We start from the raw sequence: 27,532 nt of genomic DNA, 5'->3' as shown, positions 1-27,532 counted from the left end.
CCCCAGAGATACGGAGGATCCCGGATCTGCGCACCTTCCGCCGCGCCTTAAAGACCTTACTATTTCACCAGGCCGGCCTGGCCTAATTTTCCCCCTCTTTTATAAAGATTTTTAAAATTTTAAATATCTTTTAGTATTTATATATTCAATTTTAAATTGGTTTTAAAAGTTTGGGGTTTTAAATTTGTCGGGGCCAAAATTATTTAATTTGATTTTATTCTATTTTTTAAATTTTGTATTGTATGTGTTTTTATTGTTTGGCTGTGCACCACCCTGAGTCCTTCGGGAGTAGGGCGGTATAGAAATCTAATAAAATGAAAAAATGAAATGAAATGAAATGAAATGAAAAATCCACAACCCAATGCCCATCAAACCGCCCCCCCTGCCCCCTCCCCCCAAATCACCACTACCATGATGTATGGATTTACTAGCAATTTCATACCAGTATTAATGTGGACTAAACAGGATGGGCCCAATTTATTTTATGGTTTGTAAATTAGTATCATCAAATGGAACTGGTGCATTTCATGCAATGATTTTCTGGTATTGGTTCATCTCAGCATTGCAACATCTTGATGGATTCTAAGCGATGCTGTATTGAGCGAGAACTCCACTCATTTGTTTCCTCTTCTCATTTGCACTGAGTACACCCTAGTCATTACTCAAATTTTGTAGCAGTAAAGATCTTGTCCAGGTTTTTGTCTTGTAATTCTTCTGGTCTCAAGGGTTTTTATTATCATTATTATTATTTTACTTTTCTCCAGTCTTCAAGTTGCAGCTAATGCTGTCCATGATCATGTCAACAATTAGTATATCCTAATCCAGTTTGCTCTTTTCATCTATCTTGGAAACTTTTTCTTTTCTGTTTGTCCAAATGGCTAAGTTTTCATTCAGCTGGCAGTGACACAATTCTTCACCTGGAGCTGGCAGTTTTCAGATTGATAGCTTGGAGATGATGTTTTTTAGGACCCTTCGTTGAACACAGTGGCTCAAATTTCTATGCATGGCATGCAAACCTCCTCAGCAAGCAGCTGTTCTATAAATTGGTTGAGATTTCATGAATGAAGCCGAATATATGTGTCCCTGGATAATGTTGCAGGAACCAATCTGGGTTGGTCACCGGGACCAGAGGTTTTGTCCTCTGAGCTTTTGGAATCACGCTGGAGCCCATCCCGTCTTCAGGGAACTTCTATCTGCTAGAGCACGAACCCGAAAGCTTAGAAGACAAAGCCTTTGGTCCCAGTGACTGACCCAGATTGGTTCCTGGTTGACTTTTGGCTCTCTTGTTGCTTTCATTGAATTTTCCTCCTTCTATATTTGGAATTTTTGTCTTTGTAATAAAAGAAACTTGCCTCCCCGCCCCCTTCAAATAGCAACAAATTTCTTCCTCATTGATATGCAGTTTGGGAAAAGACTTTTGAACATTTTCCCTTCAAGAACATCAGATTTGTTTGGAATTTGCTTTTAGTTTTGTCTGAGATGATGGCCAAACTTTTTGAAACTGTAGCTGTCTCCTCACTTCACTCTTTTATTTGTTAACATTTGTAGCTGTCATATTGTCGGTATGATATCCCAGTGAAATTTGCACCCTGAGTTTGAATGAGCTATACCTGTCATTTCATAGGGATAAAATGATCTTGTGACCAGGTATAACCTTTCTTCGCAAAGTTGCCATTGAAACTTATCTGCCTCAGCAGCAGGTGTTGCCTGCAATTTTGCTAGATCTCACAATGCCATTGGAACATTCTTTTGATCTGTGTGATAAGCAGTGACTATTGTGTTCCCCTTTGACCAAACTGCTCAAGTTTTATGAAGATCCTCATTAGCTCCTGTTCTGTGACTCTTGGTCAGTACAGATAGACATAATAAAGCTTTTTAACCATACATAGTTGGTTTACCATCCCAAGTTCAACAGCTTTTCACAAAGTGGTAAGACTCCGAAGTATATAACAAAGGAAATGTCGTTTTTAATTAAACAGATGTTTTAAGATTAAGCTTCTGAATCTTACATACAAACTGTAAAACAGGTACTCATTTTTTTTTTCTATATAGCTTAAAGGCAACATTTTGTTTTACTGCCACTTGCTAAAAAATCATACCATTAATTCAGGCTGGGGAATTCTGGGAGTTAAAGTCCACTTGTTTTAAATTGACCAAGGTTGGGAAACCCTGCATGAAGCTATAAATCATCATTGTAGTGCAGTGCCTTGCAGCATATATAAAACAGGAAGATTTTGAGATACTTTCTACATTATTTTCTGATTTGTTTTGGTTCTATTTTTTTTTCCTTTGCAGTGTTTTATTCCTATATAATCAGCTGATCTATCAGTGTTCTATCTCAGTCGAAGCATTTGGACTGGTTGTCCCTTAAGATCTAATATCTGCAAGATGAAACAATTTATAAATTTTCTTTTTTTTAAAAAAACTGTGCCTCAGTTCTTGATTGATAAATATACATTCTTTTCACTTTAGAAAACCAAATGAACTAGTTCAGCAATGAAAAGAGGAGATGTTGGAGATGGAGGCAGAAATTGTAATGGGTATATGGCTGGCTGGCTGCCACGGTGACAAAGAACTCAGAGCCAAGCATGAAGTCATGCTGAATTTAAGGGGTTTCACTGATCTAAAACACTGTGTCTTTAATTTTACAAAGTAAAGTCGTCTTAAGATAGATTATTAAACAAAGACCCTTCAATGAGATGGGGAGGGAATAGTGCTTGTAAATTTTATTTTGAAAACAAGAAATATAGAGATATGAAAAAAATCACTTTTTCTCACTTTCTGTGACTAACTTCCCCAGCCTTGAGCATAGCATTGGCACTCTGCATTTCCTGCTGTTCTAGGGGTATGTGAAGGCTTGGTACGAAATTTGAGAAATGTATGTACTTTTCTATTTCAGGAAAATGAAGTCAGGAATTGAATGTGTGTGTTGTTGGCTGTGAGGCTGTGATTTTACCCTGTGTGGCTTGGCTTCTCACTATTTTTATTAGTGAGTAAAAAATGCCAAGTCCTTACTCAACAGAATAACCGACATTCTCTTCTCCATTTCCTAAAGGAACTCATCTATTAATCTTTTCAAACCTGAGAGATAGGTTCTGGTAAAAGTAGTACAGAAGAGTAAAAGCAATGGAGAATAAATAGAAAATTAAACTTTTGTTTATTACTGTCAGCATAGGGCTATTAAATCTGCTATTAAATGCAGATTCTAAGATCAGATTATTATTATTTATCACATCATTTTATAGATGCCAGACTTCACAATTTGCTAACATTTATTTGCCTTCTTTATCACCTTTATTTTTTGAGAGTGAGATGATTGATGACTGTCTCCAAAGCCTCTATATATGGAATTTAACATTATCGGTAGCCATCCTAACGATTTTAATGATGAACAATTCTAAACAGTAAGAACATTTTATTGTCAGAGCAGTCATTCTAACTGAAGGTGCTATACCTTGTAGAGATTGTGATTATTTTTTGGTGTTTAATCATAATGTGCTTTCTTTGATTTGATATAGAACCTTGTACAAGCCCAGCAATTGAAACTTATTGAATAAATTATGATTAAACAACCCTAAGATTAGTGTCACATTAATCCAAACATTGTCAGATTGCATTCACATCATAACAGTATATCAGCAGCAACTGCTTAATAAAATGATTAATTTCAGCTCTGGGGCATTATGAAATCCAATGCCAATAGAGCAATAGAGCAGTCCCAGTGAGTTAGCGGCAATTTTATTCCAGATAAATAGGCATAGGATTTACCATATAAGCAAATCCTGACATATTTATAATCTAGATTAGGGGATAAGCAAAATCAATGCTCCCACTTGCCTCAGGGAGCTGTGGTTGCTCCAACACTAAGTTTTTAAGAAGAGATTGGACAACCACTTGTCTGAAATGGTATATAGGGTTTCCTGCTTGAGCAGGGGGTTGGACTAGAAGACCTCCAAGGTCCCTTCCAACTCTGTTATTTATTTTATTTTAGCTTCAGCCAGTCAAGTAAATTGCAATGATTGAGCTGTATTCAAAATATTTGAAGGCTGTTCCCATGACCTATATAACTATGTATTAAATAATTTTCAAAATGCTACACCTCATTCTTCTGTTAAGTTCTTCTCATTAAATTCTGTTAATTTTCTGTTAATTGAAAATTGTACTTGATGAAATTGTTGAGAGAGACTTTAGGAATGAATACCTTGATTTTGTTTCTGATATTTTGTTCGCCCCTCCCACCCACCCTTTTTTTTAAAAAAAAAAAAAGATTTATATGCCGCCCTTCTCCGGAGACTCAGGGCGGCTTACAATGCGTTAAGCAATAGCCTTCATACTTTTGTATATTTTATACAAAGTCAGCTTATTGCCCCCACAAACTGGGTCCTCAATTTACCCACCTTAGAAAGGATGGACGGCTGAGTCGACCTTGAGCCTGGTGAGAATTGAACTCGCAGTAATTGCAGGCAGCTGGATGTTAAATGCTGCCTTAGGAGGCATTAGCCTCCTACACCATTCAGGCTCCTTTCACACCTCAGTCTGAAGTAGTTTATACTGAAAACAGAACTCTAAGGTCTTCCGCATAAGTTGCTCTGGAAAACAATTTCTGCATTTTCTTTGGCTTGAAATGATCAGTATGTAAAGGAATTCTACCATTTATAGTTTCTGCAGAGCGACCTATGAATAATTCTCCCAAATGCCAAAAACAATTACTCCAAGCCAATGTAAAATGTTGTCCTCTTCAACATGGCTGTTACTGAAACAAATGAAAACCTCTTCATTATGTATAATAAATGCTGGGTGGGATAATTTAATTCAGCGACTAAGCTCCCTTTACCAATTCCCCGTATAGAAATAACTTGAAAAGACATTACCTAAAGAAACTGCTGTGGGTCAATATTTTTCATATATTAATTGGTTAAAGACCTTTTTAACACGTTGGTATCTCACATTATCCATCTTGTTACTTTTGAGAACTGTGCCTGAAATTTTACTGTCAGATCAAATTCTTTTTTTAAAAAACTGAGGTGCAAGTCTGGTGTTCTGTTTTCATGAAGTCTGAATGCCATAGCTCAAAAAAAGCTGTTTAGCTTCATTCTAGACATGAACTTTGGAAAGGTGGCAGAAAAAAGAAATCAAACTGCTGTGCCTTTTCCCCCCACCGGGTAGTCTGCATTCCTTTAAACTCTCTGAGATCAGGCTTTTACCTCATTATTTTTCAAATTATTTGGCCCAGATCTTAACCACTTTGACTCCTGCTAGAAATGAATCACCTTGCCGTGCATTTTTTTTTAGGGAAGCTGTTTTGAATTTTAAGGTTTTGAAGTTAAATAATGTATCCTGAGGGTTTCAATTTCCTCATTAAAATTATTTTCCTCCCTTATGCTATTAATGTTAGTAATAATTGTAGTAATAATTTAATTTAGTAATATTACCTGTATCACGTTCTCTCTGTACAGTGATATTTTTTGTTTCCTTTGTTAGCATGCAAATAGAAGTTGCTTGTGTATTTTCACTAAATACATTGCAATACATTGCCCTGTGACTCTGTAGCTGCTAATAAAACATTAGCAAAAGGTCCAGAACCAGTATGAACTTACTTTCAGAGAAATCTAATAGGGATGCATGCTGTTGGGTACATGCTAATAAGAGAGAGAAAATTTCCATGTCTAAGAGAACAGTTTAAGTTTGCTTGAAATTGGGCTTGGTATATACCATATTACTTAAAAATTTGTGAACCCTTTTGAATTTTCAATATTTCTACATACATATGAGGAAAATATGATTTGTCCCCACATAAGTCCTAAAACTAGATAAAGAAAACCCAATTAAACAAATAAAGCAAAGACATTATACATGTTCAGTTTATTATTAAGTATATTAGAACTCCAGTGCTGGTACATAATGGGACATTTACAAGTTGGCTGGTTAAGTATTTAAGTAGTCTGTGTTTCATTGAACCAGAACTCAAAATATTTTGTTTTGGCTGTAAAAAATATGGAAGTGCAAAAAAAATTCTCGTGTTCCATTTTTAATACATAATTCTTATCGAAAATATTGACAGAATTGTATGTTTTCTGTCAGTCTCTTTTTCTCTCTCTATATAAATATATATAATAGCATGAAGTGCAGGTATTAATCTTCTGCACTTAAAGAGATCCAAATACTTGCTAGGATTTCAGTCAGATGAAATGATAACTTTCAAACTCATTTGTCACATCACACAGAGTTTTTAAAGGCTTTTTACAAGCCTCATTTGTAAATCCAATATGAAAAAAATATTCATCTTACATTTTTTCAATAACATCTTTTAGACATAGTCTAAGCAACCATTATTTCTGAAATTGTTAATATTGTGGCTACTGTCTCCTGATTCCATTCTTAAAATGCCTCCATTAGCATTATTATTCTCATAATTTGTTCATTGTCTTTCTGGCTTGTGTATTGTGTACTTTCTGTAAGTGAACAGAATTGTTCACTTTTTGAAATCTTCATCATAACTCTTAAACTCTCCCACATCCCTTTCAAATCAAGGACCACCTCTGAGGCAGGAGGACATCCTGGCAGAAAATTAATTCCAACCTATCCATCAACACAAATGGAATTTCTTTAAAAAATTTTTTTAAAGGAAACCTTTTATTAATCTACGTTGTATATATTTAAAATAATTTTGCAGACAGAAACATGGGGCATCTGTTTCCAGCTTGGTATTTAAAGATTAACTTTATGTTTTTTAGTACTTATTTGTTTTTGTTTCTCTTTCTGGTTGCCTTGCAAGAAAAAGTTTCAATTTTTTTCTGATAGAATAAGAACATTAAAAGAAGGAAGGAAGGAAGGGAGGGAAGGAGGGAGGGAGGGAGGGAGGGAGGAGCCACACCATGTGCAAAAAATATATTTTCCTGTCTGATTACCAGCCTTTGCATTCTCTTTTATTTTAAATGCGTTCTGATGTCTCCATAAATAAAAAGGCTCAATATAATTCATAGAATGCAATGAGGAAACTTTGCAAGCCAAATTTTCAGGCAATGAGGAAACTTTGCAAGCCAAATATTTATAATTCTTCTTCTTCTTTTTTTTTTTTACTTATTTCAAATGCACTTAAAACTAACTCCAAAACAGTCAATGTTCAAGTAGCCAGTCTCTAATTAAATTTCTGAATGACCTTAGGGAAAGTGGGGAAGAGATGCTGCCTAGGAAACAATCAGACAGGAGAATTAGAAGCCCCCAGTGACTTAACACACAGAGAAAGAAAATTGGGAAAGATCTGCCCTAATGGATCATACTGTTAAAAGTGACTATGGAAGTTTATGTCTTCAGACTTGCAGGATTGTGTTAATGTAGCCTTGCAATGAACTAGAATTAGTCATCTAGTCCTGTTTCATGTCTGGTTTACTTGGGAAGACTGATACAAGCAAACCAAAGCAGACTTTGGCATAAAAAGAATTGGGGGGTGGGAGATTTTTTATGCTTGATAAACTGGAGTATGTACTCCATACCTATTTTTTTTTTCTGCTGATAAACAGACCTTTCAGAGTTCTTTTAAATATGGATCCGTTGCAGTCATAAAGGCTATCCTGAATCTTAAAATCATCAGAATTCTCAAACGTGCCCTCACAAAATCAGCAGGAGAAACCAAGATTGCACCGGTGCTTTGTGTATTTATGTTCCATCCGTTTTTCTTTTGAAGGACATATATATCGTTAAACTCACAGACATGAAATTTAACTTTATATAAAAAAGAGTCTTTATTAGAAAAAAAAAAGTGTGATTTATCTCCAAGGTAAGCAGTCAATGGCATGATGTGAGGGGGAAATAGTAAGGTCCAATATCACAGCTTTCTTTGCTATGTGTTTCTAAAAAGTTCCCACTGCTTTACTCTGAAACTCCATTCCTTGTTGACCCTACTCTGCCTAAGCCAGTTGTACCCAGGACATGACCCATTTTTCCTGTTTTGCTGGCCAAGGAAGGAAAATCCAAACTATATCATTGCAATTACAAGAGGTAAGACAACCTCTAATAACATCACCCAAAGCAGCACAGAATGTTTGAAACAGTTCCAGTCAAAATGACCTTCTTTTGATTCATGCTAGAACCAAACCAGACCATTCTGTGTTATACATAACTCATAAAACATACACATTTTGTTTTGAGTACAAACTATTGAGGTTTCTTTTGTAAACTCCGCTACAGACTTCCATATGAAGGCTGGATGTTTTGTAGATGTAAATAATAAAGACAGTTCGGTTTGTTGTTTTTTAAAATGGAGTAAGTCAAAGTTACATTTATTCAAAGATAATCTTTAAATCTTTAAGCTTGAGAATTGTTCAAGATTGAGCATGGTTCGCATTTTGTATATTAATATGTAGAAGGGAATGCTGTTAATGGTTTTGTACTTCTGCAGCTTTTGTAAGGCAACATGTTACAGAAACATATCAGTGTATAAGAAATGTGTGTTTTATGATAAATCACACACATCTGTATTTATGGTATAATATAATTTGAATATTAGTTTATAGTAGAATATAGGTACTGTTATCCTTGACTTATGACCACAGTTGGGATCAGGATTTCCATTGCTAATTAAAGTGGTTGTTAAGTGAGCCATGCAGGATTTTACAAGCTTTTTTTGCCATAATTGTTAAAAGAATCACTGGACTTGTTAAGTGAATCATGTGGTTGTTAATCAAGTCTAGCTTCCCCCATTGACTTTGCTTGCTGTAAAGATTACAAAATTGACATTGTTTGAAATGAGTGTGTTCTTCATTTTGAAGCAATTTCAAGTTGAGTATACATCAAAGCCACTTTGACAGTAAATGCCAATATGGTATAGTGAGATACATATTAGATTCCATCTGCGGAAAATCAGATTTATCTACCCTAAACGATGGAAACTCCTCCTGCTTGGAAGAATCTGGAAGAAAACAAAGAGAAAGTTCCCCTGAATTGTCTCCTGGCTAAAAGGGATACAAATCTAAATAACAAGAGCAACATAAATTGTTTCTGGAAAGCTGGTATATGAACAATATTTTCTTACTAAAAGGCAATAGAAGATTTATATCTCTAGAACTACTGTTTTGAAGTTTAGCTGCCAAAATGCCTGTAGATTGCTTCCATTCGTGTAAAATGTTACCATTTGTATATCTATTTGAAGCAGCTATTACATTTCCAAATGTCAACGTAGAGGCGGTTCTTGACATTATTCTCAGTTTTTTATTTTTATTTTTTATTGAATGCCTGCTAAGCTTTCTTTGGTTAATTTGAAATTGCATCCTCTGCAAATTGGATATTTACTAATGGTATGTCCTCCCCTGTTTCTGTTTATCTGTCTTTTGTGATATTTACTGAAAATATTTGGTACCTATTCCCTGCTGCTCAGCTCAACTTTTGGAGCCTTTCCTTGGCTGGTTGAGTTCCCTCCAACCTAATTTCATCCCCAATTTTCTTACTAGGTCCTAAAAGGACAGGTTTCCAAAGGTGTTACAGTGGAATAGGGATAATTTAATCCGAAATGTGATTGTGTCCCTTCTCTCAATCCAGAGGATTTGGTCTTACCTAGGCAGCCATACATCTGTCTCAAATTTGCCTCCTGCAAAGGGCAGTTCTCCTTGTTTTAAAATACCTTTCTCCTGTTTGAGTGCTCCTGAGCAGGGGTTTCCAACCTTGGGAACTTTACGACTTGTGGACTTCAACTCATTCATTCATTCATTCAGCACATGCTGGCTGAGGAATTCTGGGAATTGAAGTCGTAAAGTTGCCATGGTTGGAGACCCCTGCTCCTGAGGCTGGGTGACCATAATAAGACCAGTCCTATTATGATTAAAGTTATTTTTGCATGAAATATTTATGGTATTACTGTAGCTAAAGATTACATAGATTCACAGTATAGCATAATAGCCAGTGATGTCTGGGGAAAGGGCCAAGAAGAAGCATTATTGAATGAACCAATGGTGGAATGTAGTCTGGATTCCCAGGAGAGGGCGGGGCTGCATTCCAGAGGAGCAAAAACCAAAATCGTTTGAGTGGGAGGAAGACAGAACAATTCCTCCCTAGAAATTCTCAGAGTATATGTTTAAAGATATAAGATGAGGGTCTCCAAAGATGATAATTTTTAAGACTTGTGGATTACAACTCCCAGAATTCCTCAACCAGCCATGCTTTATTCTGGGAATTGAAGTCCACAAATCTTAAAGTCGTCAAGTTTGAAATTTTCTGGTGTAAGAAGTAGTTTGGCAAGATTTCTGTCTACGGGCGAGGAACAATAACTGCTTAGACGAATGTGTCTTTGTTGGGTTTGACTGAACCTGACAAGCTTGTCCGCATTGCATTTGATATTTCAAACATACAAATAGGACAGAGCTTTTGGTAGATCCTGTGACCATCCCGGTTTACACTTTGCAACAATCTCAGTTTCAGAATTGCTACTTCACAATTTGAATGAATTCCTTGAAAAACTCTCTTTGTAAAAAATTGATTGTTTTTAAGTGAAGCAGAATGAAAAAGTTCTCACTCCTGTCCACTTCGTTTTCTTCATTTGTTACCAATGAAGGTGGATAGTTTTGTACCATGTGGGAACCACTAGCTGATACTTCTATAAGCAACCAATTTCTAAATATTCTTTGAACCATAACAATATATATGATGAAGCTCCAATGGCAAGGTGGAGAAAGACAAGTATTAAAAAAAAAGTTATTTTAGATTGGGGTAGTACGCAACATCATCAGTAGTTTATGGACATAATCTGCCATCAATTTTTTACTTCACTGTAAAGATGAAACACAATAAAATTAATTATTACAATTAAATTCTGTGATCTTTAAGTATGCTAATGCTCCAGTTTTTCTGACACTATGATCTTTAACTTACAAGGATTGTTATTCCTGTTGTTTTCAAGTTTTTAAACACTAAATCTAATGCTAATTTATGTTAGCCATGGTGCCATATTACTGTTTAGTGTTCTGTCCTTTCTGATAAAGAAGGACATTTTTAGCTCATGATTGAAATGTGGGGTCCCCTCATTCTGTCCTTTTTATAAAGTTTTGGTTTTTTTTAATATTAATTTCACTTGTCTTTTATGCTTGAAAGCTATTAGTACAAGCATGGCTGTTACAATTCTCATTCCATACCAGGAATCAATATAGTGAGATTTGCTATCAGACTTTCGAAAATTAGGATAGTGATGTCAAGAATCTCCTGACATTCTGAATTATTGTTTGTAGAATAAAGTGGGACTTTTAACAAGAGCCCATTTTTAAGACATTTAAAGGGGATGTCTTTAGCTGCTCATGTGAATAGAAAAAATAAGATGCACAGCCAAACAGTCATGAAATGCTATTGATATTTGTGTAAGACTTAAAGATATACAAATTCCTGCTGCAGATAACTGGTAATAATGCAGCTAATTCTAGTTCTGTTAGGTTAAGTAATAACTGTAGTGGACAAGAAACATTTTATTGATTAAAAAAACTAGCTAAATAGAATCAGACATCTTGATGTATTTTAGTTTAATAATTATAAATAATTTAAAAACGCTTTGTTGGAAGAATGGCAAGTTTAGGGTTAGGATTACAGTGTTGTTATAATATTTATATATATTTATTATGTGTATAATGATACATGCATGTATGAAAGGACAGAGTTTGAATCACAATAATGTGAGGCTGGTTTTGTTATATTTTTGTCTATCATGATCAGTAGAAATCACTGTTTAATATCTGGGTCTAAATTATCAATTCTGATAATAAGAATATCACGATTTTGTATTCTTCTATAAACCTTTTAATTTAAAATTAAGTTGTAACTTTTTCTCAACAGATCTTTGTGTACACTTATATGCAAATGGACATACTCCTCAGAAACTGGCTGGGATGATAATTTTTGGAAATCAATTGGATTAGAAGATCTGATGGCAAATAAATATTCAAAAATAGGTAATGAATTCTTTTTAACTGTGGGATTCAGTAAGAAATTTTAAGGCTAGATAAGAATCAATTCAAATGTAATTGAAAGCCATGTTTATTATTATAATTATGTAATTTGGGGACTTTATTTAAGAAAAGAGTTGTATCCCTAAACTACTTCTGTTGTAACATTGTATACTGTATTCTACATTTTGTGGTAGAAAATTGCTAGAATCTTTCTGTCTAAATTATGACAATGGATACTTACTTTACAAAATCTGTGTACCTGACTGGAATCTGGTTAAACTTTTTGTTTTCTGTTTTTAGCTTTCATTTTGCCAAGAACTGATATAGATGTAACTTGTAAGTTATGCTTGAATTAAGAAAAAGGAGGGTTAACATGTGTAATAAGACTTAGTCTGGTTTAATATTTTTAGTGATATATTGCAAGTATATCACTAAAAAGTAAATTTATTTTAGAAGCATTAAATTTTCTCAAGGAAGTGTGAATATAGCTCACTCCTGTTTTCACCACCACAAGAACCCTATGAGATTGGCCACAAGAACCCTATGAGGTTGGCCAGAGAGAAAGGAAGTGACCCAGTGGTGAAATCAAATTTTTTTTACTGCTGGTTCTGTGGGCGTGGCTTGGTGGGCATGGCAGGGGAAGGATATTGCAAAATCCTCATTCCCACCCCACTCTGGGGCCAGCCAGAGGTGATATTTGCCGGTTCTCCAAACTGCTCAAAATTTCCGCTACTGGTTCTCCAGAACCTGTCAGAATCTGCTGGATGTCACCCTTGAAGTGACCCAAGGACATGATGTAAATTTTTGTAGTTCAGGGCAGAGTAAAACCAAGGTCTCCTTACTTCAGTACCTTAACTGCTACATTATACTGTTTCTGTAATAAAGCAATGTAAACTTAGATTCATTTAAACATGGTGGGGAAAAACAAAACAAAGCATCCAATATTTATTCATAGTAAAATAAATAAAAACAGAGGTCTAATGGACACTTTATTATTGAGGTTTTGTGAGTTTCAGATAGGGACTACCACAGCAAAGGCCCATTGGTTTGTGTTACAAGGTCACACATTGTCAATTCTGTACCTACAACAGATAACTAATTGTGACTGAATAGCAAGTTCTACCAAAATGGGTAATCTTGTCACTGAGAGATTGGAATATTGGGTCTGTTCCTCTTTTTTCAGCAAACAAATTTTAAGTGTGGATAAAATCTTCAAGTACTGAGATTTAAGGAAGCTATTCAAATCCTAAAATGGTAGTTGAAAGAGATGCCTACAGAGGAGAGTCAAGGGAGCAATAACCACTAAAAAACCCCATCCTATGGGATATCTCTCACGATTGATATCTTAATTCAGTTTTCATAGAAGTTCTCTCGGTCAGTCAAAAGATAAATCAAGGAATTTCTAGTCACTATGTACACCATTTTCAAGGAAAAATCAGAATACAGCCATGATAAATTGATATTTTCCTTGGCTTTCGTTAAACATGACCCTACATTATGATTCTAATTTACAGCCATGCTCCGGTCAAGTGTTAGGTATTATCCATTTTTTGTACCTCTTCACAACAGACTTTCTTAGAGTATGCAAAGAAATGCCACTTTCTAAGCAGTCATATCTGATACTGCCTGCTATGATAAGGAGGGCATGGTTCCATTCAGAGGTAAGAAAAGTGAAAAGTTAAAGACTTGGTGTGGCATGTATATTCCAGAAAATATTTAATAAACTGAAAATATTAATACAAACAGCATCAAGTGCCACTGCTTTTCCTCCACACCAATCCCAACACACCAGGAATGGATAACAACCTTGAAACTACTTGGCAGTTACCAACAAAATTTTAATTTTATTTCGAAAATACAAAAAAGAAAGAAAACAAAACTAGAACCATGTGCATAAAGACAAAGTAACAAAGATGCACAATCTACTTTGTCATTTTGTCATCATGCACCCCTTCTGTGTTGCTCTCCAAAACAATTATGTGAATCACAGATTGCTCACTCTACATAGTACAGAAGGGTATTTGATTTGGACTGGTATACCTCCTGCTGTTTCTAGTAAAAAAAAATCTGGATTTTAAAAATGTGATTAAGCTGATAGAATTTAACATGCTTTGTGAACTCAAGTATAATTATTTTACCAATTTGAGCCAAAGTTTAATGACAGCGTTAATCTCATTAACTGCACAGTGCTTAAAATGGATTTCCATTTAAGACTGTAATGCTCATTTGGCAAAATTTTTCCAGACTAATTGTAATCAATTTTCCTTGTTCACTTAATGGGCTTTTAATGGCTATGCTAAGCAGCCATGACATGAATGGGAACATTAGCATACATTTTTAAAGAATTACTTATTTTAAAATACCCTTCATAGTTAATCATTTAGATTTTATTTTTCAGCTGTAGTGTAATTTTCTAAAATAAATGGAAATCAGAAGATATCAGTAATAAATGTATGAAGGTTTCTTGTATTCAATAACTTGTATGCTACTTTTTTATTTACATTACACTGAAAATTTTGTATAGGCTCTTCTTCATTTATTGTACCACTAATAAAGAGTAACATCATATAGTAAAATCTCTGTCAGATGAGAAGAGTAAATTTGCATGCTTTAGCACACTTTGCCCTAAAAGTGAAGGGAATTGTATTGTATATTTACTGCCTTAGAAGTTGTAGGTAGGTCTTAAGGTCGGTTAGAAAGGCATTGCTATAGATTTATCCATAAGAAAGTACTTCTGTCCAAATTGTTCACAAGGAATCTTGACCTATATGTTGAGTCCACTTTGTCAGGCTGTTCTCTCTTAGGAATATAAATTAGAATCTGCTTCCTGGGTTTCTTCACTTAATATCTACAGTTTCAGGACTGGAGACTGAAACATATGAAACATGGTTGCAGGAATTTAGTATGTCTAGTTTAATGAAAAGAAGGACTAGAGGTGACATGATAGCAGTCTTCCAATATTTGATCGGCTGCCACAAAGAAGATTCTCAAGGCACCTGACGGCAGGACAAGAAGCAATGGATAGAAACTAATCCAGGAGAGAAGCAACCTGGAATTAAGGAGAAATTTCCTGACAGTTAGAATAATTAATCTGTGGAATGACTTGCCTCCAGAAGTTGCTCCAATACTGGAGGTTTTTAAGAAGAGATTGGACAACCATTTGTCTGAAATCGTATGCAGTTTTCTGCCTTGGCAGGGGTTGGACTAGAAGGCCTCCAAGGTCCCTTCCAACTCTGTTATTCTGCTTTACCTATTTTTCCACTTTTCAAAAGGGGGGAAAAAATCCCTGTCTGTTGAAAGTACAAAAAATGCGTGTTAAACGGGGATTCCTTAAATGCTCCAGGTTACTTTCATAGGAGAACATAAGGTTTTGGCTGTGTTTTCTGATGTCATCTAATACAGTGTTTCTTAAACTGTATTTCATGGAACACCAGCATTCTCTGAATAACTCGACATCTTATTAGCATGTTCCTTGAATTGTTTCCAAGATTCAAACCAACATTTTTGTGGATTTTGGATTTATTCAGTATCAGAGTTAAAGGAGCACTCATCATAGCGGAAGGGAAGATATTTGCAGATCTTTCCTTAGATGTTACATTGAAACCATTGAATTAAAAAGTAATCATGGAAGACTTTTGAACGTAAGTTTAGCCCAAATATGAGCTTTTAAATATATTTTTTCCTTCAACGTATCTCTGTGAGACTGGGTTTACAACATTTATTGTTACCAAGACCTATTGAGTTGCTGTGTCGAACCCTTCTTCAACTGATTCTAGCCATTGACAAAATATAAAATCATATGTAAGCTCATGAATCCAATTACAATTTATAATCTATTTATTATATGTAAAGAAAGATTAAAACATTATTAAAATATGAAATATTAAAATATGGAATAATTCAATATCTTTTATTATTTTTCCCTTTTTAAAAAGAAATAGTCATAGGTATTCCTTATTGAAAAGTTTAATGCTGTAACAATGATCTTGCCAATTGGGGAAGAATTTGATTTTAAACAGATCTAGTAACCCGCAGCAGAAAGCAACTAAAAGCTTCAATGCTGAATCAAAAACACAGAAATTCTCCATGTGATAGCCTTGGGGTTTTTGACCCCCTCCCCCCCTTTTTTTTTTTTGCAATTTTATAGATGCTCTTAAATATTGGTCTTTCAATTTTTCCCTCCTCTGCCTAAATACAATCCTAATAGCAATTATTTCTTTCTACGCTAAAAGGATACTACTTATATGTTTTAGCAGAAATTTGAGCACCCTAATGGCCAAGTTGCCCTGCGGAGGAGAATTTTTTTTTTTTTTTTAGTTTAAATAATTTATGAAGCTCAAGCTAGACTTTGAATACAATATTTATATTGTTCATTTCAAGGACAAGGAAAGCGCTTTCCATTTTAAATGACTAAACCTATATGTGCAAATAAGAAATTCCTTTATATAATTGATAGTTTGAGATAATAAAACTAGGATATGGCATGTAATAAGCAACAGCTGTACGATGTGGAAATGATAATTAAGTATTTTGAAGATAATTCTTCTACATTTAAATTGTAAACGTATAAACAAATGTGAGCAGTAGATCCCATTAGTTTTTATTGCTAACTCTGATTTTTGTATTTTGTATTTTGTATTTTGCGAGTTCATTTTATTTTACTACATAATGTGGATCTTTGATTCCAAAGATTTTGGTATTCCCTCTGGGTGCAGAGTTCAATGGGTAATTCTCTTCCCCTGTGATTCATTCCGTTCTTTCTAGATGGAACACAAATCATTCAGAGAGGCTTTCTGAGGCTCAGTAATAATGCAGCAGGGAGCAGATAAAAATTTAAGAGCTTGTATAGCGGCCTTCTTGAATAACCATTGGATGTCAAACTGTGTGGCTTAGTTTTTCCTGAAGAACTAAGATATGCTGGATTTCTATTCATGCGTAGTTTCCATGTTTTATTTTCTCTTGGCATCATCCAACATCACCACTCAATATTTTCATTTTGTGTTGGAAAATTCCGTCAAATTCAGACATTTGTGGAACTGCTCAACCATAAAACATACACTACTGTACAGATGAAATTAAAGTACAGTTACCTCAGGAGCTTCAGTGGTTGACTATATTTACCTCAGAATGAGAAACTTCCATTTTGCAAAGCCGACCAGGCCTATCCAGAAGACATCAAGTGAAGCCCCTCCTGCTTCACCAAAAGCCCTGTTGACACTATGGTTATTTGTACATGCTTTGCTTTTTTGTGTATCAGATATACAGATAATCCTGGATTGAATCGCCGTTTTTTAAATGACTGGTTGAAATTACAGTTGTGCTGAAAAAAGTTATTTACAACTAGTCCTCATATTTATGACTGTCACAGCCTTTTCATGGTTATATGAAGTTTGGCAACTAGCATGTATTTATGATGGTTTCAGTGACTGGGGTCACCTGGTCACCATTTGTGAATTTTCTATCTCAATCAGAATAGAGTTGGAAGGGACCTTGGAGGTCTTATAATCAATCCCCTGCTCAAGCAGGAAACCCTATACCATTTAAGACAGGTGGCTGGCTGTCCAGTCTTTTCTTTAAAATCTGACAAAGCATCCACAACTTCTGAAGGCAAGCTGTTCCACTAGTTGATTGTTCTCACTGTTAGGAAGTTTCTCCTTAATTCCAGGTAGCTTCTCTCCTTGATTAGTTTCCATCCATTGTTTCTTGTTCTGCTCTCTGGTGCATTGGAAAATAAGTTGATCCCCTCTCTGGCTGGCTCCCAACAAGTAAATTCAACAGGGAAAGCCAGTATTGCTTAATGACGATGTGATTACTTTAATGACCACAGCAAAAGAGGTCATAAAGTTGAGTGCAACTCATTTAACAACTGCCTTGCTTAGCAACAGAAGTTCCATTTCCAATTGTGGTCAGAAGTTGAGGATCCCTGTATTTCTATTCAGAAAGATAACTCAAACAGATTATGATTAAAACTGTAGAAACTAGATGGTAAACACCCCCTTGAATCAAGCTCAATTCCTGGTAATTAGATAGCATAATTCATGTAATTCTCTTGGAAACAGTAAGTGTTTTGCCACTGCTTTCTTCTGGGATATTTCCAACTTCTCCCTCTAATCTATAGCCCTGGGTTTTCTTATGATCTTCCAACCAAGTGGCCCAGTTTAATTTTTTTCAAGATCAGCCAAGGTCTCTGGTGCTGCTATTTATTTTGATAAGACCAGATAGAGACAGAAAAATAAAAATAAAAGCAGTACAGAGTTTTTGAAAAATGTAACAGAGGTAAATTAATATATAAATAAAATCAGGTGTCAAGAAGAAATGCTGGGGTGGATGAAATCTGGCAAGTCAATCTTTTTGCCTCCTCACAAAGAGGACATGGCATAGATGAAATGTAGATGTTATGTTGCATCTACAAACAGCTGATAATAGGCTTCAGGCTTAACTGACTTCTTGATAAATATAGAGAGGTAGAAAGATAAGCTTGACAGAAATATGCAAGAGCCATTACTTAGGTTGAAAGGTTCTTTATGTCCTGGGAAACATAAAAATATTTAGAAGTGGCTCATGCAAATGGCTCCCTGATTCAGTAAAGTATAACAAGGAGAAGTATATCTAGGGGAATAGATATCTAGATGTCTGGTGAAAGACATTTTTCTTAGGGGCAGAATTAATAGGTTGATATATATTCTAATAACAGACACTTCTACGAAGCTGAAGATTCTTTAAAATGTGACTCCCTGATTGCATGTAACTAAGATATGACCTGAACACCTGAATTGTTTGAAGGAATACAGAATTATAGTGACCTAAATAATTAGGAGATTATTATAGAAGGATTTGCATTGTATATTCCATATTATCTTATGTATTGTAGCAAGAGTCTTTATTAGGAGCTTTATTATGGTTTTGGATGAAAGCCCATAGTTGTTCTTCTCTGGGCTTAAATCAGCTAGTTGCATATTCTACTAAAGCTCTGTATTAATTAGAAACTGTCTTCTAATATCCATTTGTAAGAAGGAACAGCCTTTCCAAGACTTACAAATGTGCCCGCTCCTGCCTTGATGCTTTGACACTGAGGCTCCTTCTTGTGATTGTGAAGCTATTTATTTACCCATATTTGGGTGACTAACTCTGTTCAGCAGAATGTTGCTTGGATGCTCAGTGTCCCAGATAGTTCAATAGGTATTATTTATTTAGTTATTTATTGGTTCGATTTATATGCCGCCCTTTTCCGGAGACTCAGGGCGGCTTACAATGCGTTAAGCAATAGCCTTCATACTTTTGTATATACCTGCTTAGTAGGGCTTTCGGGGGGCCCCCAAGCGGTGTTCTTTTTATACAAAGTCAGCTTATTGCCCCCACAAACTGGGTCCTCATTTTACCTACCTCGAAAGGATGGAAGACTGAGTCAACCTTGAGCCTGGTGAGATTTGAACTTGCAGTAATTGCAGGCAGCTGGTGTTACTTAACAGTGCTTTAGTCTGCTGCGCCACCAAGGAAATAAATAAATATTGGAAACTGACATGCAGCCTAGGCAAAGTGATTGGTCTTTACTATCTTTATTTCCAAGAGTACATAATTTCTGCTAGGCTAATTTTTTTCTCACGTTCTAACAATGAAAAATACACAAGGCATAAATCTTCTAAGAGAAATTGGCATTTTAAACTATTGTCACTTCTAACAATTACACAAAATAAATATCAGGTTTAAACTGATGTTAAGACTTTAAAGATTAATATTAACACTGCTAAATACTGTGAATCAGTATTCTTGGTTTTAAAAAAAGTTAGTGACACAGCCTTAAATTTATATAACCCTGAGTGAACCATATATAATTCTGACACAATATGAATCTAGGGTGTCCTAGATGTGCCTTCCAAAGTCACTGACCACGGAAACCCTACCTAAAGTTTTTACTGTCTTTCTCTCTACAGAAAGTAGAATCCACTGATCAAAATTATTAAGTCGCTTTCCAGCAATTAGGAGATTTAATTATTATTCCACTAGCTATGATGGTTATGGTCAGGATGGTGAAATACGTTTGTGTGTGTTTGGCAAAAATAACAAAAACACTTTGACTTCATAATAGAATAAGTCTTCATAAAAGAATATTGGAGCGTAATACAAAAAAACATACACAGTCATTTGATAATTACCAGCATTACAATTACCCATGGTAACTGAATAGATAAAGAGTGACAATATGGCTAATATGAAAGCAACATATTTACAATATGTTCTCTTGTTTTGTTCTAACTATTTGTAATGGGGAGAACATCTTGTATTTACTGTTGCAAATAAATAAGCAGGGAACATACATAATGTATGAGCAATAAAGCAACAGAAAGGAAGTAAATTGAAAAGCATAAATATTAATTTTTTTACACAATAAGCCTGGACAATAAGTAAATCCTTCATCCTAAAAAAACATAACAAAACAGATGTCACATGTGTTCTCTGGGAAGGTTTTCAGAGTTGCAAGGCCACCAGCCTTATGTTTCTGGTTAGCTTTTCATATTTTATATTATGGCACTAATAATAAAGCCTCAGGAATTGATTTAAGGGTAAGGTAAAAATATATGGAAAGAGCTATTCCTTTAGATACTGTAGAGTTAATCTATAAGTGAATTTACTAGTAAAAGTAGGATTTTGAAATGAGACCAGAAGTGGTTTGTGTGTTGGTATAGATGCCATAATTTTGGAGTAATATAATCATATTGGCGGGATAGAATCAGTATTCTTACTGCCTTATTTATATTAACTAAAGTTTCTGGAACATCTTTAGGAGCAGTCCCTTGAATAACACATTGCGATAATCCAGTCATAAGATTACTACAGCATGGATTACTTGGTTTACCAACCCACGCTTCTTATAAAGGACTTTGTGCCACAGAGGAATATTTGTGCCTTCAACAATCAAAGTCTATCTAGAAACACATTATTCTGCACTGAATCATCTTGCAGTTCAAGTGTTTTATGGGTTCCCTATCTTTCCTTGTTAAATAAACTGGAGTGATAGATTTATTTATCTAGCTGACAGATAATTGCATTGCCTTGATTACTTCATTGTAATAAGCCTAGGATCACTATACATAGCTGTGGCTTGAATTCACATTCCCTTGCGGTGCTTAAGAGATTTACAGAATAAATAGTATATAGAATATGATAATTTGCTCATTTTTTTAGAAAGGAAAATCGTTTAAGAAATTTCATCTCAGTATTTCCCAAAGGCTGTCTGCAATTTCCCCCTTGTTTTCATGTTTGTTTTTTTTCAGTAAAATTATATAGCTAAGTTTTGATAAAACAAGGCAAATCCATTCTTAGAATGTGATTCTTTTTTATTCGCTTGCAAGAAATAGTTTAATCATATAGAGAGAATGGATTAGGACAAATTGCAGAGCAAATGCATACAGAAATACTGAAATAGTTGAGACTGAAAAACTTGTGGAGTTAAAATTCTCAAAAAGAAAGAGTTGAGAAGTTTATAGAACAAATTGATATCTATACTGATGCATAGAAGCAAGGGGGAAAGTAGAAAAGATGAAATGTGTGTCCGCTTGTGAAACACATTGTTTCCCCTTTTGTAGTTGTATTGCAACATCACATGTATGTATGTTAGGGGTGGAGCTTGTGTCAGGACATCATGATGGACATCTCATTACTCAGAAGTGTTGACTTTGGGGAATGCCCTAGGCAGATATGGAGAAACATGATGAATGGCATTGGTGTAACTAGATTTCAATGTATTTTGTTCTTTTTATTCCATGCTCTAATTTTATTTATTTCCTATTGGAGAACCAATTTGGTCTAGTGATTAAGACACCAGGCTATAATTTCTAGTTCCTGCCTTACGCATGAAAGCTGGCAGAGTGATTAGGGCCAATCACTTTCTCAGTCCACTAAGTCAGGTTCAGGCAGCTAGCTGATCAGTTAATTCTTGTTGCAACCAGTGTATCAACGCTTGGCTGATCTAAAAGAAAGTGCTTAAGGGAAAAACTAGGGAAAAAACACTATTATTTCTCATCCCTTTTTGATACTTGCAGAATGTTGTGATATCAGTTGTCTCTCAGAGGCCTTCCCTTAGGTCTGAAAAAAGACCTCTTAAGCTAGCAACACTATGCCCCAAAATTCTATTATTTTGCCACCATATTTTGGTAAAGATAATTTAAGGAACTGCAAACTGGGTACTGAGGATGGCACAGGTCCTTGACTGCCCATCTCTGCTTAACTCAGGTCTAACCATAATAAATTGGAACCAAGTGTAAGACTTTGATTGTGGTCCTATAATACATTACTATATATTTTCCCTGGGAAGGGTTACTCAAATTCAGTGAGGTTTACACTAAGACAAAAACACTAAGTTTTTTTTTGTAGACGCCACTTTAAACTTAACAAGTGAGCTATTCTCCTCTTCAGATTCTTTTGGGATGGAGCCAATTTTAGTTCCACATAAATGGCACTAGTTCTGCACAACAAATTAAAAGCATTGCTTGAATAAGTGGACACTTCATGGTTGAATCAACTGGACCCCTTTGCTGGATTTTTCTTTTGTTGTTTTTAAAGTCAAGTGAACATTGAAGTGTCTCACGTTATTAAGTATTAAGTATTAAGATAGCTTGGGACCTTATGATTTACTTGCTCAGGTTAACCAGAGATTTGCCTGGTAAATAATTGGTTACCTTGGCAACTGCCTGGGAAGGTGGGAGGTCATTGGCATTATAGCACCTAAGTTTTCTTTAAGCAAAACACAAGCCAAGCAAATTCCTCAGCCAGAGTTTAGGCAAGAATAAAGGAAAAGGAAACAGTTCAGACAGCTTTTTCCTTTGGTAAACTTGCTTTTCACTTCACAGGGTGAAAGAAGCCTTTTCAAAAAATGAGATGTCAGCCATGAAAAAGAGATGGCATAAAGTAAAGATTTCACTGAAAGAAGTCTCTGTCTCAAACAACTGAATAAGAACCCTCAATTTAATGTATAATCCAAGTTAAGATTACTTTTAGGTATCTGTGTTGGAGAATCACTCCTAAAATATTAAAACTGCCAAATTAGAAGTCTGCTTTTAGTGCATTTGTTCTTTGTCTAGACAGATTTATTCTTCCTATTATACAGATATTAAGGTACATTTTTTCTAGTAAACCCAAGGAAATTTCAAACTTTTGGGGAATGTTAGCATTGCTTGGGCTGTTTTCATCTTCTCTGGAAATGAGGCATTCACTGAAGAGAATATGATTCCCACTCCTTATTTGCTGACTCTATGTACCGTGTGGGTAGAAAAGCCTCCATATATTTAACAAAATTATTTGGATGTGTATATTATTTTTGCTTGCTCTCTCAGATCTTTCAAGACAATATGATTATAAAAGTCAATTCTCATCTTTTTCTAAAATGCCAGAGGTTCAGGATACCTTCAGGATAGGGGAATATACTGTACTGTACATAAACTTCCATGTTTATGATTTGAAAAAGTAAAAGCAAAAATAAAAACAAAAGCAGCGACTTTCCCCCCTCACATATTAATATTTGACAGACCTTGAATATGATATTTGCCAGTGGGCTATCCATTTATAAAAAAAAATTAGAAAATTAATTTTTAAAAAACTTAACCAGAGTTTCTTAATTTTTTTTTTCTTTCAGGACCCTTTTCTACTTTTAAAAGTTATAGAGGACCTCTAGAGAGTGTTGGTTTATAGGCTGGTTAATACAATATTTATTGTATTAAAAATAAAATTAGATGCTTTTGGTGTCACTATTGCTTCTCACAATTGTTTGCTGGGATTTTAATATGTACGTTATAATAGTGTACTATTATATGTTATGTTATGTTATGTTATGTTATGTTATGTTATGTTATGTTATGTTATTATATATTATATTATATATCATGTCATATCATATCATATCATATCATATCATATCATATCATATCATATCATATATCATATCATATTATCAGTGATGGCGAACCTTTTCGGCATCAAGTGCCCAAACCGGAACGCGCAGGCATGCATGTGCATGTGTGCGTGCGAGTACCGGAAACCCAAGATGAGATGGCTGGAGTGCTCATGCCTGTTTTTTGGGCCATTTTCCAGCAATTTTCAGGGGTGTTTTCGGGGTGTTTTTTATCCGGTTTTCTGGTGCTCCGGCATCCACAAAGACCAGCTGGTTGGCGCGCTGGAAACCAGAAGAGCAGCTGGCAATGGCACAAGTGTCCACAGAAAGGGTTCTGCATGCCACTTCTGGCACGCATGCCATAGGTTGCCATCACGGTATTATATTGTATGATATTGTATTATATGATATGATATGATATGATATGATATGATATGATATGATATGATATTATTTATTATATTTCAACATAAGCTGGCAAATAATTTTAATTTTGTGGACCCCTGAGCGGGTCTTGAGGGACCCACCCCACAGGAATCCTCAAACCGCAGTTTGAGAAACACTGACCTAGACGTCTTGTTCTTTTGGTCTGGTTCGTTTGCCCTGATTAATATCTTATGTATGTATGTTTTAAAATAAACTGCAATATTACATCTGCTAAATAAAAAAGAAGTTATCTCAGTGTAGGGACATAGAGAACTATGATTTGTTTCAGCATTGTAAGGCTTTGATTCCTCCCCCCTTGTTTCTGCTTAGGAAATGAAGTTCTCCCTCCAGGAACCCCAGTTGGAAATGGATTAACAGCAGAAGCTGCAGAAGATCTTGGTCTTTCTAAGGGGATTGCTGTAGCTGCCTCTCTTATTGATGCACATGCTGGAGGATTAGGTATTCTATGATATGATTGTTGGTTTTGTCACGTAGGTGCCTGAGTGTAAAGGCTGCATCATAGAATAGAATTATTCTGCATTTTAAGTTAGATCGACTAACTTAACTGTTGCAGCCAATTCTACATAGAGCTACGATACCTTTGAAGAAATCTCAGAAGCTCCAACTGATGAACATATGGCATCATTTGTTAGCAGCATTATACCTGTGCTGTGGTCCACTGCACTGATTACAGGTTGTTTCCAAGTAAGAGGGTTAACTATCGTCTTTATGTGGTATCTGCTGAACTATCTTTTCTACCCAAATTCGGCTGGTCCTGTGTGATCTCTGAAGGATGGCATGCTGAGGGTCACTATCCCATAGAAAATGAAGGAGATGGGCAATCAATCAGTGTCCTTCTAAGTGGTCCCCTCAGCCTTTTAGAATATCTTAGTTTTTGAGATAAGGAATGCCATTAACCTCTTGGCCTATAATAAAACCTAGAAAACTTGCCTATTCTACAGAGTGAATGTTGAAGATTCTAGGACTATTTTAGTTTAGGGAGATGAGACAGACAGATTGCTAATTTTACGGGTTGTTGTTATTTTTTATTGTAAACCACCTCAGGTCCATTTGTGGAAGTGGATAGGTTATAGATATCTCTCACGTATTTGAAAGCAAATATATGTGTCCCAGGATAATGTTACAGAATCTGATCTGGATCAGAGATTTTGTCTTCTAGCCAGAGAGAAGTTCCCTGAAGGTGGGCTGCAACATGAATCTGAAAGCTTGGAAGACAAAAACTCTGGTCTCGGTGACCAACCCAGATTGAATCCTGCAGGTTAGAGATAACTGTGTAAATAAATAATTAAACAACCTATTAAATAAGACAGATGGCAGGGAAGGCACTGAAAAAAAACCCATTAAGAAAATATCTGTTGATTTCATTTCATCAATTTTTTAATGGTATCATGAAAGACTGTAGGCAGCCTATTTCCAGTGACACCCAATAAAACAATATACTATACAAAAACAACAATCAGAAATAACACCTTCAATCTCTTCATTATATGGCACCTTCTGTTCTGAGCAGTCTACAAAAATTTCTGCAGAAGAAGACATAAAATGTAAACTATTGATAAGCTGCGCTAAATAATATAGTTAACAGATTGAGGAAAAAAGTGAGAATATCCTGAGTACATGATAGTTCTTCAGAGTCCAATTGCTACAGTTGTCTGTTCCTGTGATATTGCTCAATAAGGGCATTCAAATTTTTATCTTCTGTTTGATTACAATATATTGAAAGTGAATACTTTCTGCAGTGCAAATGTTTTCCTTATTAGAGCGTACATGTGTTACTGAAATAACGGGGGTAAAAACAGATTGTATCATTGCATCCAGTACAGATACAACCTGATCTTTTTTTCCTCCTTCTGTTGCTTCACATGACTCCAGATCTGATCTGGCATATGAAGCAGATTTGGTCTACAGTTAAAATCCTGTTGTACTAGTAGATGTTTGTTTCCACATATTATAGATCTTCATGTCTAAAGTACTGTTTCTTAGCCCCGGTCATTTAATGTCTAATAATTTATCCCATATCATTTTGTTAATTTGATGGTCAAATGAAATTTTTTATCTGCTTTGAAAAAAAATAATAATTCATTAGGTCAAATTAATTGGACAGAGAATAAGTAGCAAGTAATTCAGCTGATATATATCTTTAGACACTTTCTTTGAAAAATAGTTAATTCTAGTTTTCAGAATGACCAGTTTCAGATTTAGTCCATCTACCTCTCTGGAAAGAAGTTTTGGAATCAGGGAGAGTTTTTTATTCATATTTGTTGATAAATTCAAATGAATTCTAGACTTCCGAAGTATAAGCACAGTTCCTTCTTTCTTTAGACAATTTGTTTCTGTCTTTTAAGTGGATCAATTGTTCAATTTCTAGGCATACATTAGAAAGAAATGCTTTAAAATACTGTTTCTCATGTTTACAAACAGTGCAAAACTGAAAGGAAAATGTGGGAGAATTCTTTGTGGTTCTGTAGCCCACTCCCTGTCTCTTTATCCACTTACCAGTAGAAAGATAGTTTTTAAAAACTATTTCTTCTTTACTTCCTATCCATTTGTTTTGTAAATTACTGTGGAAATTAATTACAAAGCAAGAAAGAGGATAGGGAGATTTCATTGTTTAGTGATTTATTTAATGTGCTAGAAACCTTGGACAACTGTGTTTTCTCATTGGGTTGATGTATGCAAGTAGATTTTTGAAAAATGAAATGATCTTGTTTTTGTTATCTTATTTTCCACTATTATTTTGATTGAAAAGCAGTGGTGGCTGCTTTATACAGTAGATTCAGCAAGTTATTTCTATATACAGCTGCCTATTATTTTTACTACACAAATACAGTAGTACCCAGTTGTGTACAATATTGGTACAGAATTGATTTGAGAACCTGTATACAAGACACATTGTATAACAGGCTCTTTGTGCAATTAGACATTCTTTTCAGCCTGAATTGCTGCATATAAGAGTCTGCTTGCATTTTGATAGTTAGGAATTCTTTTTTTACAGAATTAAGTTTTAATCTCAGTTGAATATGTGCTAGTGCTTCATTCCCTAGTGAATAGGAATACATCTGCCTTCTCATTAGGTTATTGTTAAGAATGCCTGTCAAAAGGTTTACAACTAAAAATCAGTGTCCCATTGTACTTTATGCAATACAAGTATACAAAACTATGGAAATTTCCTCAAATAGAAATGTCAAACCTGCAGAATGTGAATATCTTCTTAGATGGAAGATAAAGAATGTCTTTTTTATAAATGAAAGATCAATAAAAGGATCAATAAAAAGCTTCA

At 35.0% G+C, this 27,532-nt stretch overlaps 1 protein-coding gene across 1 annotated transcript in view; it reads left to right on the top strand.

The window, feature by feature from the left end:
- Positions 1–27,532, top strand: part of FGGY (FGGY carbohydrate kinase domain containing) — a 150,970-nt gene that overhangs the window by 22,219 nt on the left and 101,219 nt on the right. The window contains exons 6-7 of the mRNA XM_070939505.1: positions 11,809–11,924; positions 24,562–24,690. Coding sequence (XP_070795606.1) covers positions 11,809–11,924; positions 24,562–24,690 — 245 coding nt within the window. The remainder of the gene's footprint in view (positions 1–11,808; positions 11,925–24,561; positions 24,691–27,532) is intronic.

The sequence above is a fragment of the Pituophis catenifer genome, unplaced genomic scaffold (assembly GCF_029215685.1).
Source record: "Pituophis catenifer annectens isolate HBS135680 unplaced genomic scaffold, rPitCat1.0.hap2 SCAF_3, whole genome shotgun sequence".
Lineage (NCBI taxonomy): Eukaryota > Metazoa > Chordata > Lepidosauria > Squamata > Colubridae > Pituophis > Pituophis catenifer.
The sequence above is the reverse complement of the archived record's forward strand: the minus strand, read 5'-3'. Positions and strand labels throughout refer to the sequence as shown.